At 43.4% G+C, this 13344-nt stretch overlaps 1 protein-coding gene across 1 annotated transcript in view; it reads right to left on the bottom strand.

Annotated features, from left to right (window-relative positions):
• The window catches only part of KCNC2 (potassium voltage-gated channel subfamily C member 2), a 209203-nt gene extending 196090 nt beyond the window's left edge, over positions 1-13113 (bottom strand). Inside the window, exons 1-2 of the mRNA XM_054718396.1 lie at positions 13086-13113; positions 11163-11874 (exon numbers count right to left, since the gene is read on the bottom strand). Coding sequence (XP_054574371.1) covers positions 11163-11855 — 693 coding nt within the window. The 5' untranslated portion in view covers positions 11856-11874; positions 13086-13113. The remainder of the gene's footprint in view (positions 1-11162; positions 11875-13085) is intronic.
• Positions 13114-13344: the final 231 nt, after the last annotated feature.

Here is a 13344-nt window from a genome sequence, read left to right as displayed (position 1 = left end):
ACTTCCTCCATTTACTCCATAAAATAACCTTCCTGTCCTTTGCTGAATTTACCTATGGCTTTTGCTGTAGCTTGCTCATCCTGAATTGCAATTCTTTGCTGTTCCCAAATAAATCCATTTTTGCTGGTAAAATAATTGGCTTTTATTTTTAAGGTCAACACATGCTAAACTGTTGTCCTCCTGACAAATGTGTACTCCCTCGTTCTCCCCAGCCCAATCCCTCTTTATTCAGAATAATATTCCCAATTACAAATCTGCTCGCTATTGTTCTGCTTAAAGTCCTTCAAAAGTTTCCCATTACCACCAGACGATGACCTTTCAATCCAATCTTAGCTTCTCTCTCTACATGTGACCTCCCCATCTCCCCGTCTCTTACACAGTGCTGCGGCTGTACCGAGTTACTTGCAGTATTTTGCAGAGGCCATGCCTTCTTTCTCTTTTAGGACTTTGCCTAGGCTTTTCCCTCTGTCTCAAAAGTCTGGCTATTTCCTCTTCATCCTCTGGTGCCAGTACTGACATACTTCCCCGGGGAAGTTTTTTCCAACCTTGGAGAGACCATGTTTACCTCCAAAGCATCCTGTGCTTACTCCTACTGGAGATCTCATGACATTGCACTGTCGTTTCCCTTTTATTCCTCTCTTCGAGGAGACCACAAACGTCTTAAAGGCAGGTGATATGCCTTGACCTTGCCACTTGTAAAATGCCTGGTATGTCATATGTACATATTAGATATTGTTCTAGTTCATCACTATGTATTCATGAAGGATTGAATTACTTTTATAATTTTTCCAACAGTTATTCAGCATTCACATGAAAAATCTCAGGGGCAAATTACTTTTTCATGAACATTCTACCTGACAGAAGGCTTCCTTAAGGTAGCTTGTTGCAACTCCACCATCCTCCAAAATAATAATGCTTGCCCTATGGGATGATGATGGTGATACAAATGACACTATAGAACAGGCACTATGCTGGATTTTTCACATGAATATGCTCAGTCTGCCCTCATAACAATTCTTTGAATCATATACTGTTAATACTTCCCTAGTCCAGTTAAAAAGAAGGAGGTATAGAGAAGCAATTTGGTGAAAATTATACAGCCAGCAAGTGGTCAAACCAGAATTAAAACTCAGCTGGCTGAGTCCAGCCCTTAGCACTACTTCACTTCCATCTCAGAACCAACTGTCAGGCAGTGAGCCAGTTTTTCAATTCTTTTACACTAACAATATTTGTAGTTTTAAAAAATAATAAATAATTATTAAAAACTAGAGGCCTGGTGCACGAATTTGTGCATGGGTGAGGTCCCTCAGGGTGGCCTGCAGGGATGGGGTCCCAGCTCACACCCCCAGGCTCGCAGCCCCACAGCCCCGCCTGACACCCCGCTGTGCCCTGGCACCGCCCCCTCACCTGCTCCACCATCCCGCCTGTGGGGCAATCGATCGGTGCTGGGCCCCCCACCCGGCTTCCTCAGAGCCAGGTGGTAGCCCCATCCCCCACCACTGCCACTGGTTGCCATCTGTAGGGCGATCAGAGGGGCAATCAGGTCCTGCTCACACCCACATTGGCCTGGCACCACCCACTCACCTGCTCCACCATCCTGCCATGGCCCAGCTCTTGTCAGGGCCCATCAGGGCCGGCAGCAGCTCCACTGCTGCCCGCTGCCATTGCCGCGTTGTTGACGCCTGCCATATTTTGCGCTAACTCCTGGTGGTCAGCACACGTTATAGTGAGCGGTCGAACTCCTGGTTGAACAATTTGCATATTAGGGTTTTATTATCCTATATAATAAAAGGCTAATATGCAAATCAACCAAACAGCAGAACAACCAGTCACTATGATGTGCACTGACCACCAGGGAGCAGATGCTCAATGCAGGAGCTGCCCCCTGGTGGTCAGTGTGCTCTCACAGGGGGAGCGCCACTCAGCCAGAAGCCGGGCTTAAGTCTGGCGAGCGCAGAGGCGGTGGCAGGAGCCTCTCCTGCCTCCACGGCAGTGCTAAGGATGTCCTACTGTTGGCTTAGTCCTGCTCAGCCATCAGTTGGACATTTCCAGAGGGCTCCTGGACTATAAGAGGGCACAGGCTGGGCTGAGGGACCCCCTGAGTGCCAAATTTCGTGCACTGGGCCTCTAGTATAGGAAAAAAACCTATTTAACTTTGCTTTAAACTGATTTCCAAGTTCATCTGTACATAGAACTCTTTTAAGGGGCAATACCTATTCACATCCTGAATAACTGCAGATCTGCAAAATGTACTTTGAGAAATACTGGTCTAAACATGATTATTCTCCTAGTTCATTGCAAAACTGTATTTGCTTTTGGAGCAGTCACTTCACAGTAGTACAACAATGTCCACCTCATCTGAATCCTAATAGAATCCTACTGAATTAGAATCTCTGGAGTGAGACCTGGAAATTGAAATTTTTAGTCATCATCTTATGTTAGTTCTAAGCACATCTACTTTTTAAAACTACTCTTTTTGAATAAGCTGAAATAATGGTGTTCAGTCCTGCCTTGGGCCAAGCATCTTACATCTCATCAGGGAATCTCATTTATAAACCCAGAGGATACTTCATTCCCAGTTTCAGCCCTCTCTGCTTCTCAAGTCTGCTCGCCTGCCTTCTGGTCCTTCTACTGGCCCATATTACATGGCATGGAATTCTCTGCCAATCCTCTATCATGTTTGCTTGCTACTGGCTTGATCTTCCCCTTGATTGCTGGAAAACACTTATCTTCTGGGAGTTGACTAAAATGTTATCTCCTCTGTATAGAAGAGTGGGTTCCTCTCTCTTCTCTGGATCCACATTATACCAATATCTCATTATAGTGTTTAATGCATTCTATTATAACTAAGGATGTGCAGTTCTTTTCCAGCAGAATACAAGTGTCTTGGTGGTAAATGCTAAATTTTAACCCTTCTTGCCTTCTCAGTACTAATGTAGTCCTAGCCAATAGTTGAGGCTCAATAATTATCAGTTGAGGGATTCAAGGCAATTTAAAAGACTTTATCTTTGAAGCTTGACTATCTCCCTGATTGTTTAGCTAAGAAAGAAATACACTAATGCCTGGTGACAACACATATCAACCAATCAATGCAAGCCAGGATGGAGGAAATACAAAAGGGTGTTGATGAACCTAGTGCTTAAGCACAAAGGCAAGTACTCTGACAAGTACATTTATTTCTAGAAAACAAATGTTACCAAGAAGCCACCTAAGGCAGGGAAATCAGAGGTGAGTTAAATCAATGATTGATACATAAATAGAAACAGATTTTGAAAACAATCACTAAATTAAAAAAAAAAACACTAAAGAACTGATAGCATGCACAGCTAAAAATTGAGCAATGGACTCACAGGAGAAATTGAAACCGTTAAATAACCCTATTTTGACACTAAGATGAATCAATTTTGAATATCATTGAAGCTTATTGGTGCATTAAAATGTTTGTTTTCATTTATTTGAATTCTGTATTTCTAACATTGTACTCTGAATATAAAAGCACAGTCAACACCATTAAGAACCAAGGAATTAAGCATAAGCTCACAAATGTTTATCTTTCATGATACAAATATGATAATTGTTCAACTTAATGCGCCCACTAATCATTTTATATGACTGAGAGAGGTTCATTGAGGCCTGATAGATAATAAATTTTCAATAACTTATAAAAAGAAAAAGGCTACTGACTACTTAAGATTCTGTTTGCATAGAAAAGTGCCAGTTAAGGCTCTATTCTGTCCATTTCCTACTCAATTTCCTAAGGTTTCATTAAGGATATTTTAATAATTTTCATAATTGCCCACCCAAGAGAAAAACAGGGTAATTTAAATAAATCAAACTATAACTGTAGTTTTCTATTTTCCTAAATGTTAATTGTATTCATTTTATACAAATTAATATGTCAAAGGAGTGAGGATGCTTATTTTTGCTATGATTACTTTGCTATTGTTTCCGATTTAATTATTAAACAATATTCACTTTTAGCAAACAGCATTTTATCCTAAATCAATAAACATAACCTCATATCTGAATTTCTATTGTACAATTTGCAAACATAGACACAAATTTTACATAAGTTCTGAAAAATGTCTGGCCCTTTCATCAAACCCAATCTAACAAATTACTCAACTAATAACTTTGTATTGGTCCAAATAGTTTTTACTTAAAAATTCATAATCATGTATAAAATTTAGAACTAACAATACTGTTTGAATTTATTAACAATATTATTAAAATAATCCTTTGCGTTTTATCAGTTAGTGAGCAACTTACAAATTATAGGCACAGTATAAGTAAGAAAAAGTCTGCAGCCAACAGATAGCATAATTTTATCTCTGCTACTGTCTCCGTAGAGATAACTCAAAATTCCATTGATGAGACTAAATCAGAGAACACCTGTCAAGAATAACTATCTTGACCTTTGCTCCAATTTTTAAACATGTCACCAATGTTGTCAGATACATAAAGAATGGCACTGCTCTAAGATCTGACAGCAAACCCACCAGGGTCTTCACACAGAAAATGAAGAAAATACTTCTGGATTGTCTGCATAAAATTTTCTTAATACTTGGAACACAGAGGAAATATCAGATGACACAGATGTCTTTATCATTTTCAACTTTCAGAAGAAAAGATCAGTCAAGTGACTGTAGCAATTATGGAGTATTTTTTTCTGATATTACCAGCAACACTTTGGCCCACGTTCTGTTTGATTCCTATAAGATGCATCCTCTCAAACACCCCTAAGCTTATAATGTTGCTTTACATCACATCACAGTGAAATAAACACAAACTTTGGCTAACTGTCCACTAAAGGTCCAAGGAAAAGTTTTTCTGCCCTGTGTTTACTGACCTCACAACATCCAGTTTCATTTGCAGATCTTAACAGTTTCAAACATCTTTCACTCCTTTAACTCATCAGTTATCTTATGTAAATCCTCCCTGATCACATTAATTACATGTGAAAAGAAAATGCTCTATAAAACACATTAACCATCACCAGTAGGTTAAACCAGATTGCATTTAAAAATTCCAAAGACCATAATCAAACAAGAGTCAAAAAACATATCACAAAAGACACACACACACACACACACACACACACACACACACACACACACGGATAAAGGGAATATAGATATGATTTCTTAATTATCTAAATCTCTCCTGAAGACTCCCATACATGGCTCAGTTTGGAAGCTGAGGCTTCTGTAGATCTTCTCATGGAGATTGTGAGCCAAAGGGGGAAAAAATAGTAGATAAGTGCATAGGCAGGTTAGTGTGGCGCTTTAAAGGTAATAGAGCAATAAGACGTAGAACTGGTAGAGGAGGCAGCAACGGAAGGCCGCATCTGGAGAGGGAGCTGGAAATAAGGTGAATTTCTGAGACAGTGACAAGTCCCTGCTACTGTTGAACAATAGGACATGGAAGAGGGCAGGCCTTACCCCAACTATTCCTAATATGATCACTGCTTCCTTCGGGCTACAATGTGTGTATCTAATGTTAAAACAGTCCAGACTAGGCAATCAAGATTGAATGGGAAGAGCATCAAAAATCAGATCTAAGTTCTAGTGCTGCCACTGTCATAGCCACAGCTATGAACAAGGCAGCTGCCTTATCTGTGAATTGAGATACATATGCTAGATGATGGTCAGTTTCCTTCCAACTCTAAGTCTCATGAACACCAGAAGTCTGTCATATGTATCAGTCAACAATCCTATTCAAACAGTATATATTTTGGATATATGTAATACACATGCATGTACACACACACACATGTCCTTAATCAAAACTCTAAGCCATACTTCTACATGTCTCTTCCATTTTTTACCCATATAAAAACTTTATAAACATATTCTGTGAGTATAGATCTATGTTATAACCATGAATATAACTTCTTTTTATGTGAACATGTATAGCCTGAAATAGAAAAACTATTTTCTCAAATGAGAAACATGGAGCACTACATAATACATAATATTATTCATTAATGAGAACATTAAAATATAAACTTATAAACTGTGCTAGACAGTATTATATTCTCTATGCTTATTCTGATAAAGGGAGTTATGACAGAGCTAGAACTGAATAATTTGACACTATTTTGTAAACACTTAAATGTGTCAAGCATATCTGTAAATCTTCAAGTGAATAAGATTTTCCCTTCTGTGTAAGATACAGGAAGGGGAAAAGGATGGTGTCTTTGACAAGGCACTTTTCAGATGGAAATAAAACTGAGATTTTCTAATCAGTTATCCTTGTGGGTAAATGGATTTACACCTGCACTGAATCTCAGACTTAGGAAATGACAGAGCCCATCATCTTCATGGGTTTCATGATGGAGCCACAGCAAAAGATTTCCTGAGATCAAATATGTGGTTGAGAGAAAGCTGTTTTCAATGGAAACAGGAAGCAAGGCGCTAACCTGTTTCTATGGTAACCAGAGCAGTAGCTACCAACAGCTGTAGGGGGAAAAAAATGGGCAGAAAGTTATAAATGCAAAAAACAAACAAAACTAATGCTGGTTTACTTTATGGGTGTGATGCTCCTTATAGTACAATCAAAATCGGGGCAGACATGTTGTCCCTGCACCACTAACCCCAGAGATCTTTTTCCTCCAAACCTCAAAATGTTGGACCTGGAAAGAAGTTAGCTACTATCTAGCCCAAAGCATTATGCCCTTCCTTTTTTTTTTTTTCCCAGAATAAGGCAAAGAAAATAAAGACGCAGAAAGATGAAGTGAATTCTCCAAGGTCACACATCCAATGGTAAAATCAGGGTTAATTCATAGGTCTCAGAAACCCCAGTCCAGGCTATTTTTCCAATGCTGTTTCCATATAGTCTCTCCTCCTAATCTCTTCTCTCCCAAATACTCCCATTTTAGTCGCTTTCTGTAAAAATATTCACTACAGAATATTACAATTAATTACCATCTTTCGACCTATAAGAGAAGGAAAAAGCAGTGCTATTCTGTCATTAAAGAAAAAAAAATCTTAGCCCTGGCCAGTAACTCAGTTGGTTCCTGATACACCAAGGCTGTGGGTTTGATCCCTGGTCAGGGCACATACAAGAATACAAGAAACAACCAATGAATGCATAAAAGTGGGACAATAACTTAATGACCTCTCTCCCTTCCTTTCTCTCTCAAATCAATCAATAACTTTTTTAATCTTGACTAATCTTCTAAAAGAAAAGGCCTTTATACTTCAAGCAGAATTATATTTTTTATATAATACATTGATGCTTATTATTTAGACTATGTTGCCGCTATACATTTCCTTCTGGAGATCTGTGTTTACCTTTTACCAGTCCTTTAGTGCCCTTTACTATTTTACTTAGACATATTTTTAAAGGTTGCTATAATAAAAAAGGATATATGACTCAGAAGTTCAAAAATATGAGACCTAAAAACTGCATTTACTTTATTTGGAGTCATAAATATAAATGGTTATGATATACATTTTTCAAATGGGAAAGGTTGGCCTGAGTTTTTTATATAAACCCAGACATTTCCTTGTTTTCAGTTACTTTGAAAATGTGCTTCTTGACAGAGAAAAAAAATTTCCTTGTCTCTTTTTTTAAAATCTTCATTGTTGAAAGTGTTACGTATGTCACCTTTGGCATGCCTAAAGCCCAACCTAATGCGTAGATCATCTAGTTTGTGACCAAATATACTACTGAAAATACAATTAACTAATGAAATTACTAGGTTCTTTTAATGATGTATTGAATTAGGTACTCTTTGGTCCTATCCAATGCTCAGAATATAAGCATATATTCTGAGAATATAAGCATGTGAACTTTAAAATAGTGGCCTGGAAAAGGTCAAAAGACACTTAGAGGCTTATAAGGCAAATGCAATCACACCAGACTGTTACAGCAGATTCTTTTCAGGGTTCTAAAGGTTGGATTTGCATTGTTATATGGTTGGCCATGACTTTTAATTAATATGAAAGAGATGAAGACACTTGACCATACCTCCAAAAATCCAGTTGTTTGGTATAAGTACAGCCTTCATCATCTTCTCCAATAATATTACAAATAGACAGCCTATGAAGTCACTTTGAAGGCACAACAATGGAGATTAAAACAGCCTAACATTTTCATAATAAAATAAAGACTAACAATATGCTAAGACCATCATTTCTAAATAGAATATTGTCAGGCATATGTCAGTCAAAATTTCCATTGAGCTGTTTTTGAAAAAAAAACACACAAAAACTTTTTAATATCTCTAGAATTTTATTTGTTGTTATTTTGTTGTACTTCTTAAAAATTTAATAGATATTATCTTTTGGAAATGTTTAATTATAAATATAATGCTGAGCCTATTGAGGGCAAAGGACTATATTTTCTCTATGAATTCCCAGTTTGTTGCATAGTTTCTGGCCTACAGTGAGTGCACTATCAATATGCATTGAATAAATAAATGTTCTAAAAATTTTAATAACTGACTACAATATTTTATGAACAAGATATATTTGGCTACTAAATCTTTTAACTGGGGCAATGTTTACAAAACAAGAATATACTGTATTTTCCTTATTTAACCTAATTTTTGACTAAAATTGTCCCTACCTTATTATATTTTTAATTAAATATTACATTTAAAATTCACAAATACTTCCAGTAGTTAGGTCATTTCCCTCTTGTTTTTGTTTGTTTTGTTCTTTGTAGTTTGAGGACAGGGGGGAAAAAATGGCCCATAAAAATAAACAGATGCAATTCTAAATCCAATTCCAGATCTAGAAATTTAAATTTTAGTAGTTTTAAGAACTAAAATTGTAGAAATAAAACAATTTGAAATGCTAATAAAGTGAATATTTTCATAATTAAAAATGATGAATTCACTATCATAATCCCCATATTTTTTTCTCAAATGTTGGGTGGTGCAGGGTAAAATTTCTACCAGCCAAAGTACAGGAATACATATATTAAAAAAGTCACAGATGACCTTTCAGAGTTAGAATGTTAGTGAATATCTTATGCTGCATTAACTCTCAAGAGCAACACAGTCTGCAGAGATTTTACCAACCAGTCAGGTGTAATCAGTGGTTGTGGTGGAAGGGCCTGGAGAGGATGTCATGAGACCTCCAGATAATTTTGGTTCTGCCTTTGTTAACTTGCTGCCTGACCTTGGCCATCACTTAGCATCTGCAGTCTTCATATTCCTCCTCTACATCTGAAGGGTCTTCACAAGGTGACCTCAAAGGAATGTTCCATGTCTACAATTCTCAGCTAATTCGGCTTCTAATAGCTCTTTGACCTTGTGTTAATCTCTGATCTGTGTTCTTTCCTCACCTGAAATGGATGCAAGCCAAATTCTTAATAATATTATAATGAAATCTTAGATTTTTTAAAAAAAACTATTTTCAAGTTAAGGGTCTACCCTTTGACCAATAATCAATTGAATCAATTTCCATAGCAATAATAAAAATTGAACACATTCTTATTTAAATTCTTGCTATGCAATTTGTCCTACAATAAAAGGTATTAAATGTATTATATGCTCATGTGAGAAAGATAATAAATATTCTGTCTTTTTTATAGCACATGATCTGGGGGGGAAAAATCACATGATGAGTCTAAAAACAAATTCAGATTATCTTTTTAGCCACCAAGTAGAGAGAGCTGGGTAGGTAGGTAGGGGAGAGGGAGAGGAGGAGACACAGATGTTATGGTCATGAGTCTATGATTTAGTTTAAATAAATATGTAGTTGTTTCTTCTGAATGCCAACTTTTGTTGAATTTATAGAATGGCCTTAAAAGGAAGATTTCAGAGTTGAAGTTTTGAATTCAATATTCAAATATGGAAATGTGGACCTACTAGAATTTATGCATGCATTTAAATTCCAGATCCAACAGAGTAGCAATATTTTACATCTTTTATATACTTTTTCACACTGAAAACAAAACATATCTTCAGACTTCTAAAGTGGTATCAGAAGCACATCTGACAAGTTGGTAGAGAGACAGCTGCAGAATATCTCAGAGACAAAGACTTCTAACATGCAAAGACAATAATAAGAACAGAGCCAAAGTGAAGCTGGGAGAATTCCCATTATGCCCAGGGGGGTATCTTTTCTGGGCGTCAGAAGCAAACCAGACACTTGCAGTTGCAAAGATTTAACAAAATACAGTATTCTGTTCTCACATATAATTAAAAACCACTCACATACTATGTAATTTCTGGTTATTTATATTTCTTTTGTTTCCTTTAAACTGGAGAAACCATTACTGGTTACTTTTATAGTCCCTTCATGGGATTTTGAAGAATTAATTGGGAATGTCAAGAACCAACTTCAAGCTGTCACTCAAGCTAGAAACTGAAAAAGAAAAATTAAGGATGGGATGGATCACAATCTAAAGAGTAAAATAAAGTTCGCTACAATCTAAATGACCCAGATGTAGAAAATCGGATGAAACTTAGATCACCGAAGTGACTAATTCACGTCCCACCTGTAAAATAAACATAGATACAGCCCAAAGGGAAAGACACCTGCCTCCAAAACCCAGTGCGCAGGTGGGCTCTCGGGTCACCTCACTGGGACCAGCACCCCCAGCCTCCTTCCCCCTTGGAAAGCCGTGGCCCAAACAGCAGGAGGAGGGAGACTCTTCACCACGTGAACCCCCGGGCACACCCTCCCCGACACCAGCCACTCTATCCTCAGATTGCATCCCTCATTGCAGCCTCTGCTCCCGGTGAGTCCGCTGTGCAGGGGTGCCGGGCCTCACTGAAAGTGTCAAATCCTGGGGACCAGGAGGCCCAAAGAGACATCGGCACTAAAGGAAAAGTTGGAGCAAAAAGAGTCAAGAAAACACAAACAACAAAACAAACTCAAGATGAAGTCTGACACCGGTTTCAAGACAAGGTTCCGGACAGACGTGCACAGAGGGCTGGGCATATGCCCTTCAGGTCCCATCTGCTAAAGTAAATCTCAGTTTGCGTTGAGAAGGAGGAGAAGGAGATGAAGGGGAACTGAGGTGGGGCGGGGGGGGGGGGGCGCCCAGGGCCCCTGAGTTCCCCTTTCAGCAGATGGCCCTCCAATTCTCCCCTCCCCCCCCCCCCACGCCCATCCCAGGGCCCTGGGTGTAAAGGAACAGCAAGTGCGGGAAGGAGTTGGCAGGAGCTGGCGGAGCAGGGAAAGGGGCGGTTCTGGCCTTACCCTGGCGGCTCGGGAGGAGTAGGGGTCCTCGAAGAGCGCCCACATGCGGGGCTGCAGCCTCCTCCAGCGGCCAGACTTGCCGTCGGGGCCCCCCAGGCCCGCGGCCTCCTCGATGCCCAGCCTCTTGGCCGCCAGCTCCTCCTCGTCGCCCGGGTCGCCGCCCATGAGGTCGGGGGTCTCGAAGATGTCCAGGGCCTCCTCGGCGTCGCGGTGCTGCCGGTAGGTCATCCAGCAGCAGGGCTCCACGTCCGTCTCGTCGATGCCCCAGAAGGCCAGCTCCTCCTCGAAGAGCGGCCCGCACACGTCGGCGGGGCAGTGCAGCTTGCCCGTGCGGTAGTAGTTGAGCACGTAGGCGAAGACGCCCGGGTGCCGGTCGAAGAAGAACTCGCAGCCGCCCCCGGGGTGGTCATCGCCGCCGCGGGAGCTGCAGTTGCCCGCGCCGCCCTCGAAGCAGCCGCGGGGGCCCGGGGACAGCGGGGGTGGTCGCGGCGGCGGCGGCGGCGGCGGCGAGCGCGGAGGGGGCGCCGGCTGCAGCGGGTCGCCCGCCGCCGTCAAGCAGTCGCCCTGGGGCTCGGAGGCGGCGAGGAGGGCCAGGCGGGTCCCGGGCAGGGTCTTCAGGGTGCTGCGGTAGGTTTCGTGCCGGGTGCCCCCGACGTTGAGGATCACCCTCTCGTTGTTCTCGATCTTGCCCATCTCTGTGGCTCAGACATGACTGGGAGGGCGGGGAGGCGAACACAGCCAAGTTAAGGACCTGGGCCGGCCGAGCGGCCCCGCGGCCCCCACCCCCACGCCCAGCCCCGGGGCTCCACGATGCAGGGTTGGCTGAGAGGCAGCGGGCAAACGACCCTCCCTGGGGGGGGCGGGGTGTCAGCGCCCCGTCTGTCCCCACTGAAGCCTCGCCCCTTCCCCCGGTTTCCAGAGAACCCAGAAGGGAGCAGTCCGAGTCTCCCTTGACCTTTCCACGACACCCTTTCCCCGGCTTCACCCCTTCCCCCCTCTGCTCCTTCACCTTGCCCCCGGTCACCCTCCCTCCCCTAGGTCCTCGCTCACGTGTAACCTGCTCCCAGGCCCTGTTCCCCCCGCCCCAGCCCTGAGCTCTCCCTCCTCTTTCTCCCCGTCTCTGGCCCTTTTCTCCTCTCCCCCCCCCCCCCCTCACCCCCGCCCGGGGCCCTCTGTTGGACTCTCCTAACCTTTCCCCCTCCCCTAGCCTGGAAACAATTCCCTTAGGCGGGGAGTTCTCTCTGCGGATGCAACTTGGCAGGGTTGGCTGAGAGCCCCCCCACCCCCACCCGCCCGGCCCCCCACTCCGCCGAGCCCCCCAGGCCGGCAGGCGTACCCTCAGTCCGCTGGCTGGCTGGCGCGCTGCTCCCGGGCGCGCAGGGCGTGCCCTCTGAGCGACCTGTTCCAGCTTCACCTCCACTTTCCCTCGCGCACCAGGCACAAAAGCCTGAACGCAGAAGTCAGAGCAAAATAAAATTAAAAAAAAAAAAATCTCCCCTGATGCTGCCTTTCACCAAGGAGACCTCTGACCGATTTCCTGATCCAATTTCCGAGTCCCCTTATTGTTGTTACTAACATTCTGGCTCGGCAAAGGAGAAGACTCATTAGGATCCATTCCTGAGACCAGCGATCCGTGCATCCCACCCCATCCCCCTTTCCCAAGAAAAACGAACGCTTCGGGGATGCGGGAGGGGGGGATGGAGGGCTGCTTTCGAGGAGGGGCGAGGCCGAGGGCAGCGCTGCTGGGGGCACACCCCCCTGAGCTGGAAGTCCCCGCGCCCAGCCAGCCAGCCGCCTCTCCCCAGGGCTGCGCCTCCCCGCGCCTATTCCTGCGGGAGCGGAAGGGGATGCCCGCCTGCCTGCCTGCGGGGTACAGCCTGCCCTTCCCGGCTGATCGCCCCTTGGCCTCCCGGCCCCAGGTACCTTGAGGAGACCGAGATAAAAGTGGCTCTTGCTTCGATTTCCGCGTGGACGAGCTTCTCCGGGCGGCCGGGCTGAGTCCCGGCGCCCAGCCGCGCCGCCCTTCTCCCACGAGAAACTACTTGTTGGCGTTTTCCGGGCTCAGGCCGCGGGGCCGCTCGTCTGGGCGCCGGGGTCGCGGAGACAGCCCCTGGCGGCCCCCCGCCGCGCGCCTCGCCTTCATGGTGCGAGCGGCGGGCTCGCCCCGCGCCGGCCTCGGCGC

The sequence above is a fragment of the Eptesicus fuscus genome, chromosome 7 (assembly GCF_027574615.1).
Source record: "Eptesicus fuscus isolate TK198812 chromosome 7, DD_ASM_mEF_20220401, whole genome shotgun sequence".
In the NCBI taxonomy this organism is placed as follows: Eukaryota; Metazoa; Chordata; class Mammalia; order Chiroptera; family Vespertilionidae; genus Eptesicus; species Eptesicus fuscus.
The sequence above is the reverse complement of the archived record's forward strand: the minus strand, read 5'-3'. Positions and strand labels throughout refer to the sequence as shown.